The following is a 25,919-nucleotide window of genomic DNA, read 5'->3' as shown; positions in this document are numbered from 1 at the left end:
CGGTGAGCACTATAGCAATAAAGACAGGCACCATACAATAGTCTCGGTTCTGAAATCAAATCATGCTCAAGTGCAAAAAGAAAGAGAAAGACAAGACCAAATAAAATAAAATAATATTGGAGACATCAACCGTAGTCTCCACACCAAAATAAAGACGTCAAAAAAAATCGATCAATCAATAAATAAAAATGTGGGAAAATGATTGTTTTGTGCTTTTTTTTCTCCTTTTCTTTATCCCCCTGCATAGGCACAGTAACTATTGGGGATATTATAGAGGGAATTCCCTTGACCTAGGAGATACAGGGTTTCTCCACCCCTGAAGTATACTGTCATGGGATTAACTCTAGACTCCTTGCATGATCATTTACTCTCCCCTTGCTGCTTTTGTGGTGTGTGGAAGACTTCTGCTTTGTCTTGGATGGTAAAATCAGACCTCTGTTTCTAGAGATCTTGGTGGCTGTGCAGCTCAGGGAATGGAGTTTATGAAGTCTTTTTTTGTGGTTCTAGCAGTTATGTTTCTTCAGTGTCGTTTTAATCCATCCATCTTCTGTAGTTGGTATTCTTGGTCCTTATGTTGCTCCTAGGATGAAGCCTGGGATAAAGTCGTTATGTTTCTGGAAGACCCGTTCAGTTGCGGTTGTCTCAGTCAGACCTCTGGAGTTGGAGATCATGTTTGTTGAACAGATCGTAGACCAAAAGCTAGGCTAGAGCTTTTTGTTGCTGTTGTTGTTGTTGTTGGTCCCTGGATGTGTACTGTCCAGTCTTGGTTGCAACAACCAGTCGTCTGTATATAGCGATCTTGGCTTTTGCACAGATCAAAGGGTGACATGTTTTCTGATTTTGTCTTATCGATAGTTGATGAGGAAGGACAACTTGCTCTTAGATCAAGTTGTTCCCATTTCCTCATTGTCAGGTTATCAATTTAGAACTGACTCATGTTGGTGTCGGAGCAGCATTGTAAATGCCCTGGAGGGGATTTGGTTCCTGGAGCTGTTGTGGAGAACTCTGTCGTATCTATGTCTGGGATCCAGGAGTTAAGGCTGAACGGTCAGTGTCCAGTTCCCTGGAGCCTAAGTTGTTTCAGGAAGGATTTTTAATAAACTTCCAAATGTGCCCTAGAATAACAAAAAATAATTGGAAGGCGATAGATCTGTCTTTAAGGAAAAGTATCGTGTAGTGTAGACTAAGAGTTTCTGGGGGTACATTCACCATTACCAGAGATAGTTTTGGTCTTGTTTTTGGAACACACCTGGAAGTTCTGGAGGCTTATTACTAGCTCTCTATTTACAAACTACTCTTGAAAGTGCTTTGGGGCAGAGGAGAAACCATGTGCAGTATTAGCTAAAATATGACACAGTGGCATGCAAGGAAAAGCACCTTATCTGCTGTAACTCTCTCCGACCTCAGCGATGGTTTCTTATTTGAAATATTGCCCTTGCCAAAAGTATTGTTTAAGTTTCCTAGAGTTGTATAGGGTGAGTAAAGAACAAGAGCTTTGCTTTCATATATTAAGCTAACAAAGATGCAATAAAATGGGAACAAACCAGGCAGTCAAATAAATGTCCTCCCCAGCCATTCACATGTACTATTTTTGCACTGCAACACCAGCAGGGCTAGCTACCAGGCTTTCCTATAAAGCTGTTCCTGCATTCTGAGCTTTATTTATTTGGGGCTACAGAAAAATGCAAATAAATTTAAAAAGCATGCTAAAATTTTAAGGTAGATTTTACTTCTCAGATATTACTTTATAACTGCCTGTATATGAATGTACGGGTCTCATGATGATGCACTAAATAAAATTGTTGTTATTGTGGAAAATAGAAAGTATCACAGAAAATAGAAACACCTTCACAGGCCCGTCAGACTAGTGAAAATGAGATTGGTTGAAGAAAGAATTCTCACACTCCAATCCCAGGGAATTGGAGGAATCTGGAGTCTAAAAGCAAATGACAATTTAGGACTATAATCCACATATGATTAAGGAGATAAAATAGGTTCAGGAATTTCCACACACAAGCTTTCCACTCCTCAGTTGTAGAAACCCCAAAACCCCCAGCAGTTTCTCCCTGAAACCCAGGAGGGAAAGACCTCTCCCAAGGGCAGAGAACAGGCAGGGTGAGAGACCTAAGGATCTTCAATTCAAAGGTACTTCTATTCAGTGAATTATAAGCACCAGCAGAACAGAATTATCCCAAATAGAGTGAAAACCGATTATTCCAAAAATTGGTGGGAGTAAGAGAAGGGTCTCTAAATGTCTCTTAGCAACTGTTTCCATGGTTGTAGCTATTTCTCGTCTTCTTGGACAGTAAAAGAAAAAGATAAAAAGGGGAAGAGAAGTTAGCAGAGGATTTAAATATTTTTAAGAAAAATATTCTTGTCAGAATGCAAGTTGTTTTGTTTTAAAAGAATTATGAATTCTAGAAGTATATTGTGTTTGACTACATTTGTTTTAGATAATGCTGCTATATACTGTTCTGTTATTGTTATTGATATAAACATTCGACAGCTTGGCTTCTTTTTAAGAAATAAAAGAAAATCTGGAAATTTTTAGAGATTTTAAAAAAGATTAGGTTTACTAACCTTAAAATAGAGAGTCACTGCATAGAGTTTTCTGTTGTGTCTTAGGGAGAAAAGTCATTAATAGTTTTCATTAAGTAGAAGAGAGAGTGATTTCATCTTTCCCTCCTAACCTACCATTATCCTTCCTTATTCCTTTTCTCCCTCTTTACCTCCTTCCTTTTCTTCCTTCCTTCCTTCCTTCCTTCCTTTCTTTATTTCTTTCTTTCTTGCAGAGGAAAAAAGGGAGTGGTAATTACACCCAGTATTACTCAGTCCCCCAGATCGAACAATTTAATGTTAGGGCCGAGGATATAGAGTTGTGCTGGGATCCAACAGAGTTACACAAACTGTGCTCTGGGGAGTTGAGGGTACATGTTCTTTTAGGACTTGAACATGGGTCTTTGAACATGTAATCCATGTACCCCAGAACTATTCCACTTCCTCCCTGACTCACCTCCTGAAGTGCAGATTCCAGAGTAAGTAGTAGTTGCATGGGGACGACCTGGGTTCGGTCCCTGACACCATTTGTGGTCCTATGAGCCCAGCAGGAGTGATCCCTGAGTGCAGAGTCAGGAATAAGTAAGCCCTGAGCACTACCAGAGGGTGTGGGCCAGAAATCCAAAATAAATTAAGTAAAGTGAGAAAGGATGTGTGCTAAAATAGTTAAGAGCAAAACCACTGACTGGACAATGCTGGTGTCTGCTAAAGCAGATGACCTCACAGACAGAATCCTAAGTCCAGATTCTGAAGCCCAAAGAGGACTCTGTGCCCACCTCTTCCTGGAAGTCAATCAACTTCTGCTAGTCAGAGAGAGAGATGGATAGAGACAGAACTTCTTTGAAAATGCAGCCCCCTTTTAGGAGTCTTCATCCTCTCCCCTTCCCTTCAAAAATATTATCCCAGGCCAGAGAGATAGAACTAGGGGCAGGGCACTAACCTTGCAATTGGATAATCCAAGTTCAATGCTTGGCACCCCATATGGTTCCCTGCGCATCACCAGTAGTGATCAAAAGCCAAGATTATGCCTTAGTTATCCAGGTGTCACTCCCACCTCAAAAAATTATTCCAATTAAAAACTAATTATCTCTAAGGTCTCAAGTACAAAAAGAAACCCAAAATGTGCATATACACATGTATGCCTCTTTTAAAATATTTGCTGTGTGATCTCTCTCCTTAATATCAATTTTTGGTATGTCTCTACATTCTCTCCCCTTCCACTACACGTCGTACCCCTGATCCTCTGTCTTGCCTTACGACATTGCCATTTAAGTTTGCAGCTTGTTTGTAAAAAAAAAAAAACAAAAATGCTCCTTGCCTTTTATTTTCCTTTTGTTAAAACTCTAGTAAACTAAATAAGCTAAAGGTTTGTTTTTATATGCAATAAAAATGTTTATAGACACTTCAAAATCACTCAGGGATCATGTGGGAGACAGAGAAGGGAGAAAGAAAGACTTAGTGGAATTGATTGCTCTCATGCCTCATGCCAGTAAGTTTCTGACATGTATGCGAAACCATGTGCCCAACAGTATTCAAAAACATGGCTATATTTGTTCCCTCTCTGAAGTGAAGTCTCTGGACATGACAGCTGGGAGAGGGAATCCAGCTGACTTGTAAAATCCAGTCCAAAGGGAAACCAAAAGCATTCATATTCAAGTGTGCCATTTTGAGCTTTTAGCTTTGACATAGTGCTCAATGGGGCATAATGATTACAGCTTCTTAATAATAGTTCAAGGTTAATATACACCAGCACTTATCTCTAAAGACCCCTGAGTGCTTTACAAATCATTGATGCCTGAAGGATTAACACAAAATCAGATTGTGGATTTGTGGTTGAAGACAGCACTTTTACTTATTTGCAAGTTTCAAATTGGTCTTAGCTTGCTAGCATCTGTGACATTTAGATCCTCATTAACTTAATTTATCCATTCAGTCAATATTTATCTAGCACCTATTCCTCATTGAATACTACCTGATTGCCCTAACAAATAAAAACCAGTTACAAAAGCCCAGAGTATTACTTTTCATTTATTCTTTATTTTTGCCATTTTTGTTTCAGTCTTATGCCCTTGAGATACTAAACATTTAGAACAGTAGCACTAACACTGACTTGCTTATCTCCATATTAATTCAATATCTTAACCTCTGATGGTTTTTGAAGTTTAAGAAAGTAGCTATTGAGACTGGAGCAATAGTACAGTGGATATGGCTCTTCCCTTGCAACCAGACAACCTGGGTTCAGTTCCCAGCATCCTATATGTTCCCCTTAAGTACCACTAGGAGTAATTCCTGAGTGCAGAGCCAGAAAAAAACCCTGTGCATCACAGGGTATGACCTCCTCTCAAAAAAAAATTTTTTTTAATAGAAAATTTAAAAGTTATCTATCCAAAAAAAACAAAATAAAGGGGGGTTGGGCAGGCAGGTGGCGCTAGAGATAAGGTGTCTGCCTTGCAAGCGCTAGCCAAGGAAAGATTGCAGTTCGACCCCCCCCCCCCCCCGGAGTCCCATATGGTCCCCTCAAGCCAGGGGCAATTTCTGAGCGCTTAGCCAGGAGTAACCCCTGAGCATCAAACGGGCATGACCCGAAAAACAAAAAACATAAAAAAAAAGTTATCTATCTAACCTTAAATTAATATGTAGGAGATGTATGTTGAACTAAATAAATGGATAAATATTTAGAAGTCCCATTCATTAATATTTATTGTGCAAGATTTTCTAAAGCAATTGCAATGATGCCATCTACACCAATACCAGAATCAAGTCTATTTCTACAGAAATGTTTTCTTCCTAAAAACACATGATCAAAAAGCAATAAACTTAGACAGCCATTTTCCTTAGTAGTTCCTCTTGTAAAATGGACCCACTGAATGTGTATGATTAGAAGAAGAGAGATATTACAGCAGGTAAGGCACTTCTTTTGGGTGGGCTGACTCCAGCTTGATCCCTGCCACCATACCTGGTCCTTGAGCGATCTCTGAGCATATGAGTAAACCCTAACCACTGCTTTAAAATATTTTTTAAGTGTTTGGTCAGTATATGAATAGCCTTCCATCCTTTTCAAACTCTAAACTGAGGTGGCTATTATTCTTTGTCTGGTTGTATCCTTTGTTTGAAGAAGAGTTTCTTAAAAAGAGATGCCCTGGTCTCATATTTCTCCATCTTTTAGGACATGCCAACCTTCATTATTGTACATGTCTTTACTCCTTACCAGCCATTGCTTTCTCCTAATGACTTGGCCAAATGTCATTGGGAAAATTACTATGTTTTAAAATGTCTTTCTTCCAAAACTGTCTATTTTCCCTCTTTATAAAGAGAAAACCAACAAATTAGAAAAAATAAAGTTTGTTCTACATCCAGAGATTTATCCAAAAGCAAGCCACTTGAATTTTGGGTTTAGTGGGGATGAGGGGAACTTCAGGTGGTGTTCCTGAGCCCAGGCCTATTCCTGTGGGCAGTGCAGCGAGAACTGAAGTATACGGGTCTTTTGGACCACCTGGTAGTGCTGCGGGTTTATTCAGCCACCCCCAGCAATGCTTAATGAAGAATCAATAAAAATATTACAATTAAAAAACCAAGACCAGCTATGTGAGACCACTTGTAGCTGAAGTTGAAACTAAGGCTGACCATATTCAGAATCTTGCTATACTGTACTATCTCCAACCTCTGTCTTATTTTGTTTTATTTTTACATGAGATGATTTTCACTTTGGTTGAAATGATTAAAAAATATAAAACTGACCGGTGTGGTGGCGCTAGAGGTAAGGTGTCTGCCTTGAGAGCGCTAGCCTAGGACGGACCGCGGTTCGATCCCCCGGCATCCCATATGGTCCCCCAAGACAGGAGTGACTTCTGAGCACATAGCCAGGAGTGACCCCTGAGTGTCACCGGGTGTGGCCCAAAAACCAAAAATAAATATATATATATTTATATATATATATATAAATATATAAGTATATAAATATATATAAATATATATATATATATATAAAACTAAGGGCCTGAAGAGATAGCACAGCGGCATTTGCCTTGCAAGCAGCCGATCCAGGACCAAAGGTGGTTGGTTCGAATCCCGGTGTCCCACATGGTCCCCCATGCCTGCCAGGAGCTATTTCTGAGCAGACAGCCAGGAGTAACCCCTGAGCAATGCCAGGTGTGGCCCAAAAGCCAAAAGCCAAAAAATAAAGAATAAATAAATAAATAAATAAATAATAAAAATTTAAAAAATATATATATATAACTAAATCCATTGGGGCCAGTGAGGTAGCACTAGAGGTAAGGTGTCTGCCTTGCAAGCGCTAACCAAGGAAGGACCGCGGTTCAATACCTTGGCGTCCCATATGGTCCCCCTAAGCCAGGGGCAGTTTTTGAGTACTTAGCCAGGAGTAACCCCTGAGCATCAAACAGGTGTGGCCCGAAAAACCAAAAAAAAGAAAAAAACAAAAAAACCTAAATCCATCACAGTTTTATGTAACCATTTAAAATCAGAAACAGAAATAGAAAAACTATGGAAACCATAAAAATAATTTTATTTTTTCCACAAAGAATATGTCTGGCAGAGGTGTTAAGATGTGCCTCAAGCCCATGGCAACACAAGTGCAGTTGTTGAGTACCCGATGTTGGTGTCATCCTTGAACTAAGATATCTACTGCATTTGATTTTTCCAGGCTGAGGAAGGCTTCCCACACTATGTTCTTTCTAGCAGCACTAGTGAGGCACACACACACACACACACACACACACACACACACACACACACACACACACACACACACACCTCAAACAGTTACAAAGATTGTCACCATCAGTAACCCTGAGTCACTAAGCAGAGTGAATTGTGAACCCTCCCCCCACCATCACCAATTGTGAATCCCCCCCCAAAATAAAACAAACCAAAACTCTGTTATTTTTTATAAATTTTTTATATTTAAATCTCCTAAACATTCCTTAAAATACTCTTAGGCAGAAAATTGAGTCTAGTAGAAAGGAAAATACTTTGATATTATTTTTCCTTTTTCTTTTATTATAATAAGACTCTTTATAAGATGAGAATTGTTGGAATAGTCTTTGTTATAAGTATATAAAAACAGAAAATGTGCTTCAAAGAAAGCACAAATTGCCTACTTAGCTCAGACAACAATCTAAACAATTCATAGAAAAACTTCGGTGTTGAAGATAGTTAAACAATTCATAATACATTTCTGTAAGTTACCAACAGATAAGTACACTTAAATTCTTTGGACCAAAATCATTGTAACTTTCTTATAGTAATATATTTATTTTTGAAAATATATGTAAAGTATTGATTTTTTCATAACATTGTCATTCTTTTTAAAGGGGTGATAGCATATTCATTTTCTAAATAAGCTGCCCTAAAATAAATGTTATTTTATGAAGTTCAATTGAAATCAAAATAATCATTTTTAGGGGCCGGGCATTGGCGCTAGAGGTAAGGTGCCTGCCTTGCCTGCGCTAGCCTTGGACGGACCGCGGTTCGATCCCCCGGTGTCCCATATGGTTGGTCCCCCAAGCCAGGAGCAACTTCTGAGTGCATAGCCAGGAGTAACCCCTGAGCGTCACCAGGTGTGGCCCAAAAACCAAAAAAAACAAAAAAACAAAAAATATCACTTTTACATTTTATATTAACTTTTAATGGGACTTATGATTTTTTTCTCTAATAGATAAAATTAGTTTCATAAGGAATTTTATAAGTAAATTATGTCGGCCTCATTAAGTCTGTTTTTTAAGAACATTCACTGAAGTTAAATTGATTTTTTTCTGATTTTCTATTTCTTTACAGATTGTAAGTGTTGGGAAACATGTTAAAGGCTACCATTATATCATAGCAAATTTGGTAAGAACCCTTTTCTACTTTTTTTAATCACCCAAGTATTAAGATTATTTAACTGTTTTTTAAGATAATGCTTCAATGAATGATTAAACTGTATTACTAAACTTTATTATTTTAATTAACATTTTATGGAAATTTTTTCTCATAGTAAATTTTTATGAACAAGTTCATGAAGAAAGTTAAAGTTTATTTTATTAATAAACTAATAAAGTTTATGCATAAATATATATAAAGTCTATAAACTAATAAAGCTTATTTTATTAACCAGTTAATGAGGTCACTCTCGAAGAAGAGCTCAAGGTGGGGAATTGGTACCTGGAAAGCCAACCAGGTATCAGTGGGTTGAAATGTTCTATCCCCCAAACTTCTGGAGTGGGTGTGTGAAGATGGGGTCAGGGGCTAGAGACTGACTCAGCATCATGTCAGCAATGCCAGTGATCAGGATTCTGTTGCTAATGGTGCCTCCTTTAAAATACAGAGAAGGTGTTGGGGGGGATCCCTACTGGTGAGCATGTGGGTACATGGGACATGCAGAGAGGCCCAGAATATCCACGCCCTTCCCCACCAAGAGCCCTGAATCTTCCATCCCCACATTATGATGTGGTAGACACATAGTTCTGTATTGAGTCACCCAGACACCAGAAGTCCTGACATCTTCTCAGAAGTCCTTTTTCCGTTTCTCCTGAAGGACTGATGAACTATAAAGGAGAAGGAAAGAAAACTCTAGGGCCATTGTGCACCCCTCAGAATGCAGGTGGCATCACAACCAAGATTTCCCCCTACTCTGTGAGCATGAGTTACTCGGCTCCTAAGCTCTGAGAGTTTCCTGGACTGTGAAGTTACTTGTTTCATTTCAGCATTGCCCAAAACTTTCAGTTCTTATAATTTTTTTCTTGGTAAAGGCTAGTTGAAATAGCTTAAATAGTTTAAATAGCTGTTTCCAGGAAGATTGCTTCACCATCTAGATTCTATCAATTTTCTATATAAGATCATTTAAAAATGAAAAAAATATTGCCTGTTCTGAAGTAGACACTGCTAAATTTAACTTTGGCATATACCATTCATTCCTATCTTCACCGAAAAGAGTTTATGATTAGATGTGAGCATTTTTTTTTCCTTTATGTTCAGTGTAGCATCCAGATGGAATCATAAAAATCTTGACTGTTATTTGTTAGCTAAACGTGATATCAGATGCTTAGTTTTGTTTTCAAGGCTGCAACTTGACCTGCCTCTCTCTCTCGGCTGTAGAGTAATAGCTGGGAAAATAAGCTGAACAAACGTATTTTACCCAATGCTAAGAGGAAGTAAGTAATAATACCATCAATTAGCAACAAATGCAATATTTGAATCACTGTAACTTTTAGAAAATTGAAATTATTACTTGCCTATGAGTCTGCCCTACGTTCAGGTAGAAGCAAATAAATGTATAACAGGCATTTTATTAGCTAGAGATTGGTGAGAAAATGCTTTCCAATTCAGAAACATAAATTTTGTTTCTAGCTTCTTGTTTATTTCTTAGTGAAATGAAAATGTTCCTGATGAGTTGTCAAATTAGTTGGCACATACAGCCATGAAATGAATATTTGTTGGATTAATAGTAGCTCCAAATTATTGAATTAATAATAACTTTAGCATTATTGAATCATTTTTGCATATAAGAAACTTAACACTAAAAATCTGCAGATGGAATTCAGAGTTTTCCCCACCTTCTTTTCAACGAAACACTAGGATAAATACTCAAATTTAAAATCTTCGTTTCTGGGTGTGGAACTATAGTATAGCAGATGCTTCTGAGCCTGGTTTAATCCCTGGCATCCCATATGGCTCACGGAGCACTGTCCAGGAGCAATTCCTGAGTGCAGAGCCAGGAATAATCTTTGATCCCCATTATGTGTAGTCTAAAAGCAAACTAAGATACAATAAAACCACATATCTGTGTGAGAATATGACAGAACATGAATAAAAAGGCAAATGGAAGAATCATCTTAGTTGCATTATTAATTCATTAAATGACCTGAATAGAGCTATTTAAGGGAAACTCTGCTTTTTAATTTGTAAGATAAGGTTCACAGCAGGATTTGTTTCCTGATGTTGTCATGAGAACTAAATCAGATGAGTAGTTGAAATTGAATAAATGCTCATATGTATATAAAGCAATTCTTGTCTGCTGGTTGACTGTTTATTCTGAGGTAGCAAAATAGCAATATATCTGCTAATAAGTTAACTTCCTTTGTTATTTTAAAACAAAACCAAATGGTTGTTTCCAAAACCAAGGCCAAGACCATCGCAATCCCAAGGCTCTCTGATTGTCTTCATTGGTTGTATCTAATATATATGTTACAGTAGCTTTAGGGTCACTTCAGCAATTTTACTTCCACCAAACAAAAATAGAAAAAATGCTCTTACATCTTCAACACAGTTAAATCAATGTGCTCTTTATAAAGAAAAATTTTAAATACTAAATGTAAAAATATAACCTACAAATGTTGCACACTCGTGTTTGAATAATTGACCTTTTTCATGATACCTGGTTGGTTTTATTAATTCACTTCTTCAATGTTTCTGTTGCCCTCTTGAAATTATTTTATATCATGTATTTCTAGTTGGTAAAGCACTTTTCGTAAAGCATCTTAGCAGGGCAAGGATGAAGGATATAAGGAGACCACATATAAAAGAAATGAAAGGATGGATGATAAATAATACAAAATTTTAAAACTTGAAACTTAACACTCATATAACAAAATCAGCACACAAAAATCTTAAGCCATAATTTTCTTCACACTTACTCACGTCCCAGGGGATGCCATATTTTCCCTACCACAGCAACACTCAGAATTATCCATCTAATTTCCATATTTTCATCACCATTCTCAGGACCATCAGGGCTTGTAAAAACTTACAAAATCCAAGTATTTTACTTTCTCTGAATCAAATTTTAAGCTCTCTGCATAATAGACCACATGAGAATCAAACCAGAATCCCCTAAGAGGTGTTATCCATCACACTTTGATTACTATATGCTTTGATATATCATCTTCACATAATATAAATTTCTACAAATGTATATCAGAGAGCAATCATAACCTCAACAAGACACTGCTAATGCGATTATACTTATTTTTTGTATTTTCATTCATGATTCATAAAAAGCACTTGGAAGCATTTAAGGATTAATTATTAAACTTAATTAAACAGAACTGGAAATGCATTTTGTTCTATATTTTTCATTCTAGAATTTAACAGATAACTAGACATGATTGGATTGTCTATGCATCACTTTTTAAATCTAATTAGATATAGATATTGGTTAATAATTTTATCTGATTTATTAAAGATCTGAAATATATAACAATTCACTAAGTAGTATGTTGTGTTGTTTTTATAGGGATTTAAAGACATTTCTCTCGAGAGATTTATCCATGGTGGTGCCAATGTTACAGGATTCCAGTTGGTAGATTTTAACACACCTATGGTAGCCAAATTAATGGATCGCTGGAAGAAACTAGACCAGAGAGAGTATCCAGGATCTGAGACTCCTCCAAAGGTATATTTTTATCATTTTAGCACTTTAAGACTTGGATAGGATGGTTCTTCTAGAAATATTTTGTTAAACATAGTGTATCACCAAACAGAAGCATTCTCCCTATGACTGTCCTATATAGAGCCTTTGTTTCTATTTTTAAGCACAAAGATATTAGACATTAGGTCGGGGAGTTTATAGCTTCTACTTTCTTGCTTTATGTATGAATTTCTATAAAGAATCTATATAGTTTGTGATAACATTTCTCAAAGTACAAGTTAGTGGTGTTGAGCACCTGCAGAGTAAGAAAGGAGACACTAACATTTTTAGGAAGGTCCACTAAGTACTCTTTGGACTATAGTTCAGAAATTCAATCCTCAAAAACTAAGATCTAGGGCAGAGAGACACAGTTTTACCATTACCTAGAAAAGTCTTCCTCTGTAATATAGGAATCCGGCTAGTCATACCAATTTGACTACTCTACAATTATAGGTTCTCAGACAAAGTGTCTATTAAATGTCCACTATCTTCAAACTTTTGTAATCCAATACTCTCATTTTCTTAAGTTTAATAAATTCATCATAATTGTCCCTGAGTCAAATTAAAATACAGAGATCCCCAAGGAGGAGTCAGGGACTGCCTGAGTCCCAGACAGCCACATGATCTGTTTTATGATGCCACTTCCTGTGCTCAGAAAGTAAAACAAATGGCCAAAAAGATTAGGGTGCAGGTGTTTCTTTACTAAAGGAACCTGGCAGCCTTATAGGCAGCCATTTTTGCCGTAAGCTGTTTCCAACATAATGATCCTCAAAGGCCCATTGCATAAAGTGTAAATTCACAAACAGAAGTCCGAAAGCTCCCCTTTGAACTTTGTCCTCATTTACACTGTTACCTACACCCCTTTTCCCTTTGTCTCACTGATCCAGAGACTCTCTGGTCCTTCCCTTTCTTAGCAGACCATCTGATTTCTTCCCACCCAACCAGCACTGTTCTCTATCTCAGCATTTCTTCCTCATAGCATCTCTAAGATCCTGTGACCTGCAAGCATTTCTTATCTCTAGAGCAGGCTTCAACCTTCTCAGCAGTGTTTCACTCTTTCCACCCACCATCCTCATCCGTGCAATTACAGATGGTCAGAGTTTCCACTAGACACATTGATGTGTTCATCTTTTCTTCAATGCCCCCAATTTCTCTATCATTGATGAGTTCCAACTAAAGTTTTCTATGTCATGGCCCTGAGCACTTTGTTCTCCCTAAAGACAGAATTTACCTCACTTAGCTGTAAGCACAGGGCTAGGCAGCCAAGAATGATTTCTTAGTGATTTAATAAAAAAAAACATACAGTCGGGGCCGGGCGGTGGCGCTGGAGGTAAGGTGCCTGCCTTGCCTGCGCTAGCCTAGGACGGACCGCGGTTCGATCCCCCGGTGTCCCATATGGTCCCCCAAGAAGCCAGGAGCAACTTCTGAGCGCATAGCCAGGAGTAACCCCTGAGCGTCACAGGGTGTGGCCCAAAAAAAAAAAAAAAAAAAACATACAGTCAATTCTTATGGCAATAACACAATGTTCTTTATAGTTGCTACCTCAGCTGCTTGACTCATAGTACTTAAAAACATATATCTTATACATGTTTTGGTAGATTCCTTATTTATTAAATTGTTGATAATTAAGATTGAACCAATGTGCTCACTATAACTCAGGACTACAGGGAACTTACATAACACACCTATTTTTCCCAATGCATATCACAACCTTCTTTATACATCACTAAACATCATCAGACTTTGGATATACTTGAAACATTGAAAATAAGTGAAACCTGTCTAATATACCTGGTACCACTAAAAGACACCTGTCCCAGGCATGAGTGCTAAAACAGTGATAAAGCATCCTCTACCTTTGACAAAAACATGAAAGAAGAAGGTCACATGACTCAAATTCTTCACATCTCTGTAGTTGTCACAAATGATTCCCAAGTATCTGTTTATAAGTTCATATATAAATTTTAACAAATAAGTGACTTCACACATAGAAACCACAAAGAAAGAGGACTGAGTACCCTTAAATCAATTGTACTTGAATTATTTCAGTTTCTGCCAAAATGGATCTTGTCGCTTGCTTCATATATGTTATCTCTGGAACATAAAGTCCCCCCAGGAGAGGAACTGACTTAGTCTTGGCAATTGCAGGACCCTGATCCTCTTCTGGAATTTCAGCCAATCTGGAAAAATCTACAGTTCAGGCCAACACTTTCTATGCCTTTGCTTCCATGCTGCTCTTCTCTCCCTTCTTCCTCAACTGCTGAAATATAGCCTCTTTCATGGCTTTCTCTAGGAAGTCCTTTTTATAACTGAGAAGGCATTAGTGTACATGAGTTTTTCAGCCTCTTTGAATTACATTCTCACACACCTTCCACCTCCTAAGTGCCAATACTCCCATCAGTACAGTCTATTGGGCTTCTCCCCTCTGCAGCTACTGTTCGATCCCATTAGATTTACCAGTCCCTGTGTTTTGCTCTGGGTAGTCCACATATGAGATTATCTGGTATTTGGATGTTTTGTTTTGTTTTGTTTGTTTGTTTGGGGAGTTGTTTATGTGTTTTTGAAGGCCACACTTGGTTGTGTTCTGGGATTGCACCTGTGATCAGTTGTCCTCAGTGATTAAATAGAGCCAACCCCAGAGTAGGTAAAGGTCTTAACCCCTGTACTGCCAGTTCATTTGGTATTTGTTGTGACTCCTGATTAATTTCACTTTGAATGACTCCTTCCACTTCTCTACAGGCGTGGTCCTTTTTTACAGCTGAGCATGTTGTATGATCACCACATGCTTCTACACTCATCTGTATGATCACCACATGCTTCTACACTCATCTGTCTTGGGCACTTGGGTGGAAGCCTTTTCTTAACTCCCTAGCAAATATGATCCCTTTCTCTTTTGTAATATCAATAATATTTATGGTTTCATTCTCACCGGGGACTTAATTATTTATATGTCTGCCTACTGTTTCATTTTTAGCAAGTTCTTTATTGCAGTAACCATGCTTCCCCATCTCTGTAGTTCTGATTCCTAGTCAGTGACCGATGTGTTTCAAAGGGCTCTCACATAAGAAAGAAGTCACCCTTGCAACACCCACAGGAGAGACTGTCTTTACTATCTAGTATTTGGCTTTGCTCTGTTTTCTCCTCCCTGAAGAATTTTTGTCTACATCTTATGAGCCTATAAGTAGCAGGATTAGAATTCACCTAACACTTTCTGCTCAAAGCCTAGACTTTTGACACTGCTTTTGGACTCTGCCCAAGTTGTTCTCTACACAACTTGAGCATGGAGCTCATTTCACCATTTCTGTTACTGGCCAAAGCAGCAGTCTAGGCCAAGACCCTGTTTCAACCTATCTTAAGAAGGTTCATTATGCAAATGCATTTATGTACATAATAATATCATAGATGCTGTTTAGAAGTCTGAATCCCTAAATATTATTTCTTAGATACATAAATAATTTAAACCTATTTAAACTCCTCTATCAATCAGTTTTCCCACATGTCTGAGGTCAGTTTGTCTGCTTTGCTCTGCTCTGGTCTGTATGAGATCTGTTTGTTTTTCTAGTTCAATTGTTTCATCACAATAGATATACTTAAAACCCAGAATGTATATTTGTTTTCTGTTGCCCTTTCATCTCAGCTTTTCTTCTGTCTACTAAAGCAGCAACCATGTTTTTCTCTTGTCCTCTTTATCCTAATATGCAAGCCTTGACTTCTGGCCCTTTGTAAATTCCACTTTATACCAGTTTTTATTTTTCACCTCACAAAAAACATTTAACTTCTTCTACTTAGAGATGCTGATCCAGTTAGGAAAGGAGAGATGTTCATGCTTGGTTTTACCTTTCCTATGCACCTTAGTTTCCTTCTGTTCTCCTGTTCCCACTACAGGGTGACTGAATGTCCTCTTGAAGGACACGATAAGGCTCTAAGCAGTCTTTCTGAAGAAAGCTTGTCATTGAGATTTCTACTTCTGAAAGTGCTTGTTGGGTTAGATTCTTTGTGTTCATGAGGGCAGGGGTGGTGCGTCCCCTGGAATGACAGCTGCTATATCTAGTGTACATGCCCTAGGACTGCCATCTACATTTCACATCATTTCCCTGAGGTCTGAGCTGTGCCTCAGACACAACAGCCTCCACCTTCTGTTTATCATCACATATATCCATCTGATTGTTCACATACATGACATCGTTAGAGTACAGAGTCGAAGGATGAGACCACACTGTTGAAATAAAGCAAAGCTCTATTTTGTCTACCAATAAGCTACAAGGTTGTCAGCCTTCTATAGGAGGTGACCCACAAGCCAGGTTATATAGGGCTAGACAGAGATACTCTTGAACCTTAAGTTGATTGACTATTGTATAGGATGTTTCGTGTGTTTTATCTTGTTCTTTTATGGCTAAATGTCTAGGGTGATATTGTGGTTTAGAATGCCTTGAGGGGGGCTATAGTGATAGCACAGTGGTAGAACATTTGCCTTGCACAAGTCTGATGTAGGACAGACCGCAGTTTGATCTCCAGCATCCCATATGGTCCCCAAGCCAGGAGTGGTTTCTGAACTCAGAGGCAGGAGTAACCCCTGAGTGTCACCAGGTGTGGCCCAAAAATAATAATAATAATAATAATAATAATAATAATAATAATAATAATAAGAAGAAGAAGAAGAAGAAGAAGAAGAAGAAGAAGAAGAAGAAGAAGAAGAAGAAGAAGAAGAAGAAGAAGAAGAAGAAGAAGAAGAAGAAGAAGAAATCCTTCAGGTCTGCATCATTATTGTTGAGATAGAAACTTAGCTCCTAAATGTAAACTTAGCCTTGTCAGTTTTAAATGGAAACTTAACATTGGTTCAACAAAATGGAGTCCCTTCTGCTCTAGTCTTCACATCACTGAAAAGAATGTCTGGGTGTTTTTCTTGACATCATGAGCAGCAGTTAGTGCTCTGAGTTCCTTCAAGGAAACCTCACTGTGCTGTCTGTGTGATTGGTCGTTCTCCAGTCAAACTCTACTCAACTATCCCCTTGTTCTTTTGATATCCAACTTGAACCAATCACTTCCCTCCCTCCATCTACATCCGTTCTTTTACCTTTGCTGTAGGAAGAGGTTTTGTTGTCAAATAGCCCAATATGTTGGCTAATAAATGAAACTTTGGAAACTGTAGTAAAGTCATGATTGTTCAAATGTCCTCTGTTTGATAGGCTCCCCACACTAATCCTGGTGGATAATGAGAGTTTAGCATTTTCCTTTATAGTCACTTTTATTTTTCATCAGTACACATCTGCTCTAACGTACGATGGAGTCCTCGTGATGGCTGAGACTTTCAGAAACCTTAGAAGGCAGAAAATTGATATTTCAAGGAGAGGCAATGCTGGTGATTGTCTAGCAAATCCTGCTGCTCCCTGGGGACAGGGAATTGACATGGAGAGGACACTCAAGCAGGTAACTCGTGTCTTGTTTGTGCCTTCTAGAAAATAAGTCATTTATCTGAAAATAAAGACTCACTACACTCTCCTCACATTCCTAGCTGCATTTTCATTTCTGAGCCCTTTGTAAAAATAGACTCTGCAGGTTTTTATGTCTTGAGTGGATAAGCTAAAGTGTTCACCATTTTCAAAGACCCCCATATCTCTGCAAACAATGAAGGACTGTTTCTCTCCAGCCCCCACACTATCAAGAGTACTCTACTTAGGGGACCCTAGAGAACCTACAAAAAAGGGAGACAATCATGAAGGGTAGGTAGGGTTCCAATTGGCATTTTCATTGTGTGGCTCATATATGACAATTCCCATGTCTTTTTACAATTGCATTGTCAGTAAGAGTCAGAAAATTCTGACTGTTACAAGACAGAAAGTACAAGCCTACCCAGAAGGAGATAATCAGAAACATTTGATAAACACTAGTGATTACTGCCTTTGTAAATATTTCACATGCCTTATATTTGATTAGCAATATCTATTCCTTTATTATTATACCAATATTGTTTTGCAAATAATTTCTATTGCAGAATGTATATGTGCCCACATATATTCAATGCTACATTTTACATGTTCTAAAATACAATGGATGCTTGGGGCCAGAGCAATACTGACAAAGCATTTGCCTTATCCATGGACAACCTAAATTTGATCCATGGCATCCCTGATGGCCCCCTGAGCTCCCCTCAAAGTGATCCCTGAATAGAAATCCACAAGTAAATCCTGAAAAGTACTGGGTATAATCCCAAAACCAAACATAAATACAATAACATTTGGTGAGTTCAAATTATAAGGAAAAGTGAATTAAAAAGAAACCTGGAATAAATTATATTTGAATATTCTCAAATAATGCATGTATTTTTCTAAGTTCTCATATTTTCATTTTAATGGGTTAAAAAACTATGATCTAAGTAATTACCAGGACTGTTTAAACTCTTCTGTGCATAATTAGAAAAAATTTTAATTAAGTAATAATAAATCATATTTCCATTTCTGCAAAACTGGTTTAATGTCGAGGAAGTATTCTGTTGGTGATAACGCAGACATATCCTACCTCCAGATATTTTAGAATGGCTAATATATGCCTACATTGTTCCTTTTCAGATTCTGTCTCAGCACAAGTAACCCAGGTCTCAGTTTCTCTGAGCTCACAGTTCCACGGCCCTTTTTATAGTTGCTCCAAAAAGAACAGATGAAATTGAGGTTTTTCTGAGAGACGTAACCAATGAACACATGTTGACTTTCTTTTTATCCATAGGTTCGAATTCAGGGACTGACAGGAAATGTGCAGTTTGATCATTATGGACGTAGGGTCAACTACACAATGGACGTGTTTGAGTTAAAGAGCACAGGACCTAGGAAGGTGAGTCAGTCCAACTGTTGACTTAGCTTCCTTTGACCCTTTCAAGGCTTTTAGAATACCTGAATTTTAGAACAGCTGAATTTCAGAAAAGCTATTGGAGTCGCTGAATTTCTCTCTCTTTAAAATGTGAGTCCTTGCAAACAGTACTTTATTGATAAATGGTGAAGTGGCTTATTGGGTCATATCGTTGATACTTGTTTATTATAGTTCTTATTCCCCTTCTCTTCGCTGTGCTGTGGTGCTTTCACAGGTAGCTGTGGTGCTCATCATACTCTCAGAGCTAGAGAGATAATAAGTCAGAAGGTTGGAACACTTACTCTGCTTACAGAAAGTCCAAAATCAACTCCTGAGACCACATGATCCCTCAACGACTCCAGGAGTAATACCCGTCCCCCAAATAGAGTTGAGAGCAACGATGAGCACAGAACTGGGAGTAACCACTGAGCACTGTTAGATGTGCACCCCCAAAAAAGGAAGGAAACAAAATCTCCATTTTTCTGTGGTGTTGGACATTAATCAGCAGGGTTTCTGGGGTCACACTCAGCATTCAAGGTAGTGTCAGGGACTTGAGTCTTGGACCCAGGCAACAGGCAGGCATTCTTTTTTTCTTTGTTTACTTTTATTTTACTTAGTTTTTCTGATTGTCTTTTATCTATATCATATGCAAGAAAAAAATTATATGGTGTTCATCTCATTTTATTAAGAGTAATATCAGGCAGGCATTCTATCTTATGTTAGTCCTGTACCCCCCACTCTTCACCACCACCACCCCACTATTAAAGTATGTGGTGTGCCAGAACTGAGATAAACTCATCCACACATTGTTCATATTCTCCTCCAAAGTGGAAGCAATTGCGAACAAAAAGTTTAGTACACGGTGCAGTAAAAATGTCCTTACCTCCAAGAAGTTGCTTATAAAATCATTAAAGAACAAACAAATAAAAAACCGACTTCTAATGAGTTGCCACTTAGAACAAACTAAATGTTGTTGAAGTTAGATGGTAGAAACGATCAAATGAGCAAAGGAAAGAGGTCAGATGGTACCTAAGATCAATTAAGGTTATTTGTAGGCTGAGACTGGAGAGAAGCAAGGAATAATGTCCAACCAGGCTGGAAGGTTTTCAGGATACTGTTGGCAACTGACTCTTAGAGAAAAGCTAATTTTTAGATGGAATTTGCTGTATCTGCAGTCATCTCACTTCCAAAAAGTTACATTTGTAATGAGACCATATATCTCACTACATTATTAGTGATATATGTTTTATAGCAAAGACATAGAGTTCTTTACATCTTTTTCTCTATAATTAGCTATGTTCAAGGAAGGAGATTAGTCAAGTTAGCTAAAATTCTGACCCCACCTAGATCATTTATAAAATATTTTTCAATATTCTTTTTTGTTTTCATGTAATGATATAATTTACCCCTTATGAAATGGCCTCTGTGCTTGTCTGGGTACAATTTCAGCCACACATCAAGCAGGGAAACTATATTTCCCTTTCTCAAATGAAAACAGTATAGCCCAATAGGTTGTGATTACTGGTCCAAGATTTTAAGTGAAAAAACAAAGTTTAAACTCAAATATGTCCGGGGCCGGGCGGTGGCGCTGAAGGTAAGGTGCCTGCCTTGCCTTCGCTAGCCTAGGACGGACCGCGGTTCGATCCCCCGGCGTCCCATATGGTCCCCCAAGAAGCCAGGAGCAACTTCTGAGCGCATAGCCAGGAGTAACCCCTGAGCGTCACAGGGTGTGGCCCAAAAACCAAAAAAAAAAAAAAAACTCAAATATGTCTGACTCCAAGATGTTTCTACATTATTACCATACCTGAATATACCCTACTTTGTTTATTAAAAATGAGTTTATTTTCTATAAAGTTTATTTTCTGTAAAGTAGTATATGTAAAGTAGCTGATGATAAATTTTATATGACAGTTAAAGAGAATCCATATAAATTCTAGATAACAAATCACTTCTACCCACCATATCACCCTGTCAGCAAAATAAAGAGGCCTCTTATAAACACAGGTTCCTGGCTCGGGTTCTATAGATATTAAACAAAAAGTCTCAAAACACTAGCTAACTGGTTTACAGAAATAAAACCTTCCTGTCCTCCTGCAGGCTTGAGAATTATTCATGCAGCTTTCTGAAATGTAAGACAGTCCCATATTTCATAGCATTTAAGTAAAAAATGTAAAACTATTTCTGTACCGAAGACAGATTAGTGGGAAAAAGAAGGTAGTGGTCACTGGAGTCCTATCAAGTGGACTGTTTCTAGAACTGAATCTCTTCACAGCCCATTCTGCCATGTGGGTAACAAAAATTAAGGCTTTTTGAAGAGAAGGTTAAGTAAGTTGGGAGACGGATGAACAGTCCATCTTCACATTCAGGTGACATACATCTGTGATTGTAAAAGAATTATGAAGTGCAAAGTGTGTCAGCTTATTCGTCTTCATTGTTCCAAGGCAATGATCAACTTGGGCTTTCTGTCAGGAATATTAAACTTAAAAATGAACTACCACAAGAGCACTTTGCTGGGGAGAGTAGGCAGTATGTCTTGGAAGTGAGCAATTGTTCTTGAAAACTGAGGACTTGCCATCCAGGGAGCTGTCTTCAAAAAGAGAAAATAGAGCTGGCGAGTGAGTGAGCCATTTGTCTGACTGCAGGTCTCATTCAGCAGAGGCCTCAAAGCCTTTTCTGAAAGCCCCGTTCTGAAGCACAGTGGATCTTCTTGTTCCCCACCCACCCTCAGGGTACCAGAGGGAATGCTTTAGCTCCAGATTTGAAAGGTTCAGGAGTTCTAAATTGTAAAAATTATATTTATTGAGAGCAAGTGACCTGACAAACACTATAGAAGGAACTTGCATACACATTTTGGCATGTATGGAACATGGAACCTTGTACCAAACAGATTTATCTATTTTTTTAAATGCGTGTTCAGAGAAACTAAGTAACCTCCTCTTCAAGGGGTGTTCAGCTAGAAGAGAATGGTGAGCTAAGGTAGAAATCAAGGATCACTAAGTTCTGTGGCTTCTCGCTTGATACTGAGAAATATTCTTGGGTCCAAGGTCTGCTGGGTTCTCTCTGAGGATGGGTTCTCCCTGGGAAGAAGGTGAAGTTGCCTCTCTAGGAAACTAATTCTGGGGCCCCCCCACAGCCCCCCCCCCCCCCCGTCCTTGACTTTTCCCAGCAAAGTCTAGCAATACATACAAGCTGTTGCTTGGGTGTCCTGTTATGATGAAATGTGCACTCAATTCACTCTTGAGAATGTCAAGAAGATAAATATTTTTTGAGATCCACTGCCAATTTAGTCACTTAAATATTTTCATATTTTTGCTCTAGTTTCACAGAACTTTTTACCCAGTTTATCTAAGGAAAACGCCTAGCTTCCTATCTGAGTCAGTGAGAGCAGCCATGAGCAGAAGTCTTAGTAGGTTTGCAAGGGAAGAACTCAAGAGACCAACTACATCTCCTAGGAGGCTCTAGTCCTAACTGAACCTAGAACACCCCCATTTTTCTTGAGGGAGTGCCCCCATGTATCACTGTAAACCCTGACCATCTTCTTTCCAGGTAGAACTGTGATCAGACAGAATCTGCCACCACTTGATCCTATGGCATTTATTTTCAGACTTGTTGTATATATAAAGCAAATAGACATAGATAAGTAAAATATTGCCATTACTTTTGATCTGACAAGACTTTTAAGTATTTTCTTCTTGGGGAAAGGCTGTGGGGGAGGTAAACACAGATAGTCTTGAACATGCAGATTGTTTTTAAATGGATAGTGTCCAGTTTTGTTAACATCTGGGAACGCTTTTTCTTTCTTTTTCTTTTTTTTGCCTTTTTTTTTGAGGGGGGTCACACCTGGTGACGCTCAGTGGTTATTCTTGGCTATGCGCTCAGAAATTGCTCCTGTCTTTGGGGACTTTATGAGATGCCAGGGAATGGAACCACGGCCTGCCCTATGTTAGCACATGCAAGGCAAATGCTCTACTGCTTGAACCACTGCTCAAGCCCCTACATCTGGGGACTCTCCATAGTGTGTCCATATGTGAAAAATCATATCTGGTTTTCTGTGTGGAAACTTTTAATAAAAATTTGTCTTTCTTGGACTGCAAGGTGGCTATATTTTAACTGAGAGCTAAAATAAAAAAAATTTTTTTCAAAAATTCATAGACTGTTTTGTGAAAAGGAAAATTAATAGAAAGCAAATGATATGTTGGCTTTATTTTAAGTATATTTCAAATTGTGAGGGTGAATGTCAAAGGCATATTGTTCTTAAATTTTTCACTGAATTATTAAATAAATGTCAAACTACAAATGGTTTCACCTGGACGACAGAAAGTAATCACTGACTTGAAAAATACACAGAAGTATAGTTCAGGTGAAGAAGTAGAGCAACCATATTGATAAAATTATTTTCCCATCAATTTTGTAATTATATATGCAAATTTTATTAATAGTATGATATTCTTTCTGACTTGTCAATAATTTATCTTAACCTGCTTATAAAGGCACGTGCAGTGTTTAAGAGACATGGAGGAAGCAAAGACATTTCAGAACATTTTAGCATGAATAATTAATACAGACTAGTGAGTAGTTTTATGTGTATTTTATTAGAGATATAAATTTTATCAGCTATATTTTAGAAATTAAAAAGTCTGACTTTGGTGGGTGTTACATGAATACCCATTTGGGAAATAGTAAAATAGATGGATTTGTTGGTATTCTAATAACTTTTGAAGCTTTTTGGAGCTCCATTAAAATATATCTTTATACCATATAACTTTACAAAATGGATACTCATCTCTAAAATATGGCTTATAACAGGACCTACCTCTATATTTTCTAGAATTTAAGTACATAGACTTCAAGATGTATTTTTAAAAGTCTTGATTAGCTTATATTTCACAGAGCAAGGAGCAAAGTGATCCAAATTGGTGGGACCAGAAAGGTAATATGGTGGGCCTTGCAAGTGGCCAACCCAGGTTCAATTCCAAATACTCCATATACTCTGAGTGCATAGTCAGGAGTAAGCATGGATCAATACCAAGAGGTGCCCCCTAAAAAACACAAGAAAAAAATGATAAATGTAGTATTACTATTCCTTACTGCTCTGAATTCCTACAAAGAATCCTGAGGAAAGAGGATTGTTGGTAGTTCACTAGCTTGTAGTAACTTGTATTACTAATAGTAGAGAATTTAGCTAATTACTGAGCATATTTTATGAGAACTGTTTTTGTTTAAGTGAGAAAATAATGCATAAATTCAAACTGAACAAACACAAATTTACATGTAATTCTTAAAATATAATTTAATATTCATCTCCAATAAATTTAGCATTTTTTTTTGTTTTTGGGCCACACCCAGCAATGCTCAGGGGTTACTCCTGGCTATGTGCTCAGAAATCGCTCCTGGCAGGTTCAGGAGACCATATGGGATGCTGGGATTCAAACCACCATCCTTCTGCATGCAAGGCAAACGCTCTACCTCCATGCCATCTCTCCGGCCCCAAATTTAGCATTTTTGAAAATGGCAAAATTACCTAATTTGGGGGTTGGAGCAATAGCACAGTAGTAGAGCATTTGCCTTGCATGCAACCAACCAAGGACAGACCTGGTTTGAACCCCGGCATCCCATATGGTCCTCCAAGCCAGAAGTGATTTCTGAGCACATAGCCAGGAGTTACCCCTGAGTGTCATTGGGTGTGACCCAAAAACCAAATATATAAGTAAATTAATGTTCGGGGCCAGAGCTGTGGCGCAAGCGGGTAGGGCATTTGTCTTGCACACACTAACCTAGGACAGACTGCTGTTTGATTCCCCGGCATCCCATATGGTCCCCCAAGCAAGGAGCGATTTCTGAGTGCATAACCAGGAGTAACCTCTAAGTGTAACTGGGTGTGGCCCAAAAAGCAAAATAATAATAATAAAATAATAATAATAATAATAATAATAATAATAACCTAATTTGGTTCTGTTAAACCAAATCTATTGTTTTACAAGCCTTTCTTGCTTAAAAATATCCTGGGCATTTCCCTTTTAAATCTACTGTTTTCTTTATCATATTATGTATAGATGAACTGATAAAATTAGGTAAAACGACTAGAAGGCACTAATCTATATTACTAAAGGAGATGATCAACATAAAATTATTTCCTATTTGCATCCATACTCTTCGGTGAGATTCATTCTCAATGTTGACTATTTTATGTTATTAATTGCAAAGTTGTCAAGCAGTTTCTAAAATATCCAGAAAACTGGTTTATCATTAATCAAGAAAAATTACAAATAATGTTGGTACTTTTTTTTTTTGGTTGGTTGGTTATTTAAGCATACCTCTTACTGTTCAAAAATGGACTAGAAAAATTGCTTCTAAACTGTATGTTCAAGAATTTTTTTAACTTTCCAGGTTGGTTACTGGAATGATATGGATAAATTAGTCTTGATACAAGATGTCCCCACTCTTGGCAATGATACCGCAGCTATTGAGAACAGAACAGTTGTTGTAACAACAATTATGGTAAGTGTTGGTCTATGTTTCATGTTATACCATTTTATCCACAGACAATTTTAATCCCCCAGATATGTTGGGCAGGAAGTGAGGAAGTTACACATCCTGTAGAACAGTGGTCTACATGCATGTTTTAAACTCACCAGAGTCTATGGAGGCTTTGTCTAGATATGTCCTTAGATGTTAGTACAATTGGTACTTTTATCTGTATTATTTTCATGGCATTGTTCCTGGGAAAGTGTTCAGCTGTTAGAACTTGAGACTGTCATGCACTAGTTGAAGATGTTAGCAATGTTGAACTCCAATGGGCAAAAGAGTGCATGGCAAAAGAGTGCGCATGCAAAGTACCAACAACCAGTTGCAGAAATATTCAGTAATAAGCAGTATACTGTTGTTATTGTGTTTATTTTTAAGCAATGATGTAGCAATTAATGGTACTTAAAATTATAATTTTCAGGTAGCATAATCATTGGATGATTTACATTGTCTATACTTGTGAAGATATGGATGGGAAGATTTTAATAAGCATGTTTTCTATAAAGCAAATGCTTTAGAAATATGTTCTGTGTTCATCTTGAATGTGAAGAGTTTTTACACTCATTTTTCTCCCAGACCTGTGAGAAATATG

The 25,919-nt window shown here is 37.8% G+C and overlaps 1 protein-coding gene across 8 annotated transcripts in view; it reads left to right on the top strand.

The window, feature by feature from the left end:
• The window catches only part of GRIA4 (glutamate ionotropic receptor AMPA type subunit 4), a 295,854-nt gene that overhangs the window by 206,824 nt on the left and 63,111 nt on the right, over positions 1–25,919 (top strand). For all 8 annotated transcript variants that reach the window (XM_049778544.1, XM_049778545.1, XM_049778541.1 and 5 more), the window contains exons 6-10: positions 8,353–8,406; positions 11,789–11,947; positions 17,222–17,389; positions 18,683–18,787; positions 25,190–25,300. In XM_049778544.1, the coding sequence (XP_049634501.1) occupies positions 8,353–8,406; positions 11,789–11,947; positions 17,222–17,389; positions 18,683–18,787; positions 25,190–25,300 (597 nt within the window). The remainder of the gene's footprint in view (positions 1–8,352; positions 8,407–11,788; positions 11,948–17,221; positions 17,390–18,682; positions 18,788–25,189; positions 25,301–25,919) is intronic.

Source organism: Suncus etruscus, chromosome 8, assembly GCF_024139225.1.
Source record: "Suncus etruscus isolate mSunEtr1 chromosome 8, mSunEtr1.pri.cur, whole genome shotgun sequence".
Classification (NCBI taxonomy): Eukaryota; Metazoa; Chordata; class Mammalia; order Eulipotyphla; family Soricidae; genus Suncus; species Suncus etruscus.
Note: the sequence above shows the minus strand (reverse complement) of the source record. Positions and strands in the feature narration are given on the sequence as shown.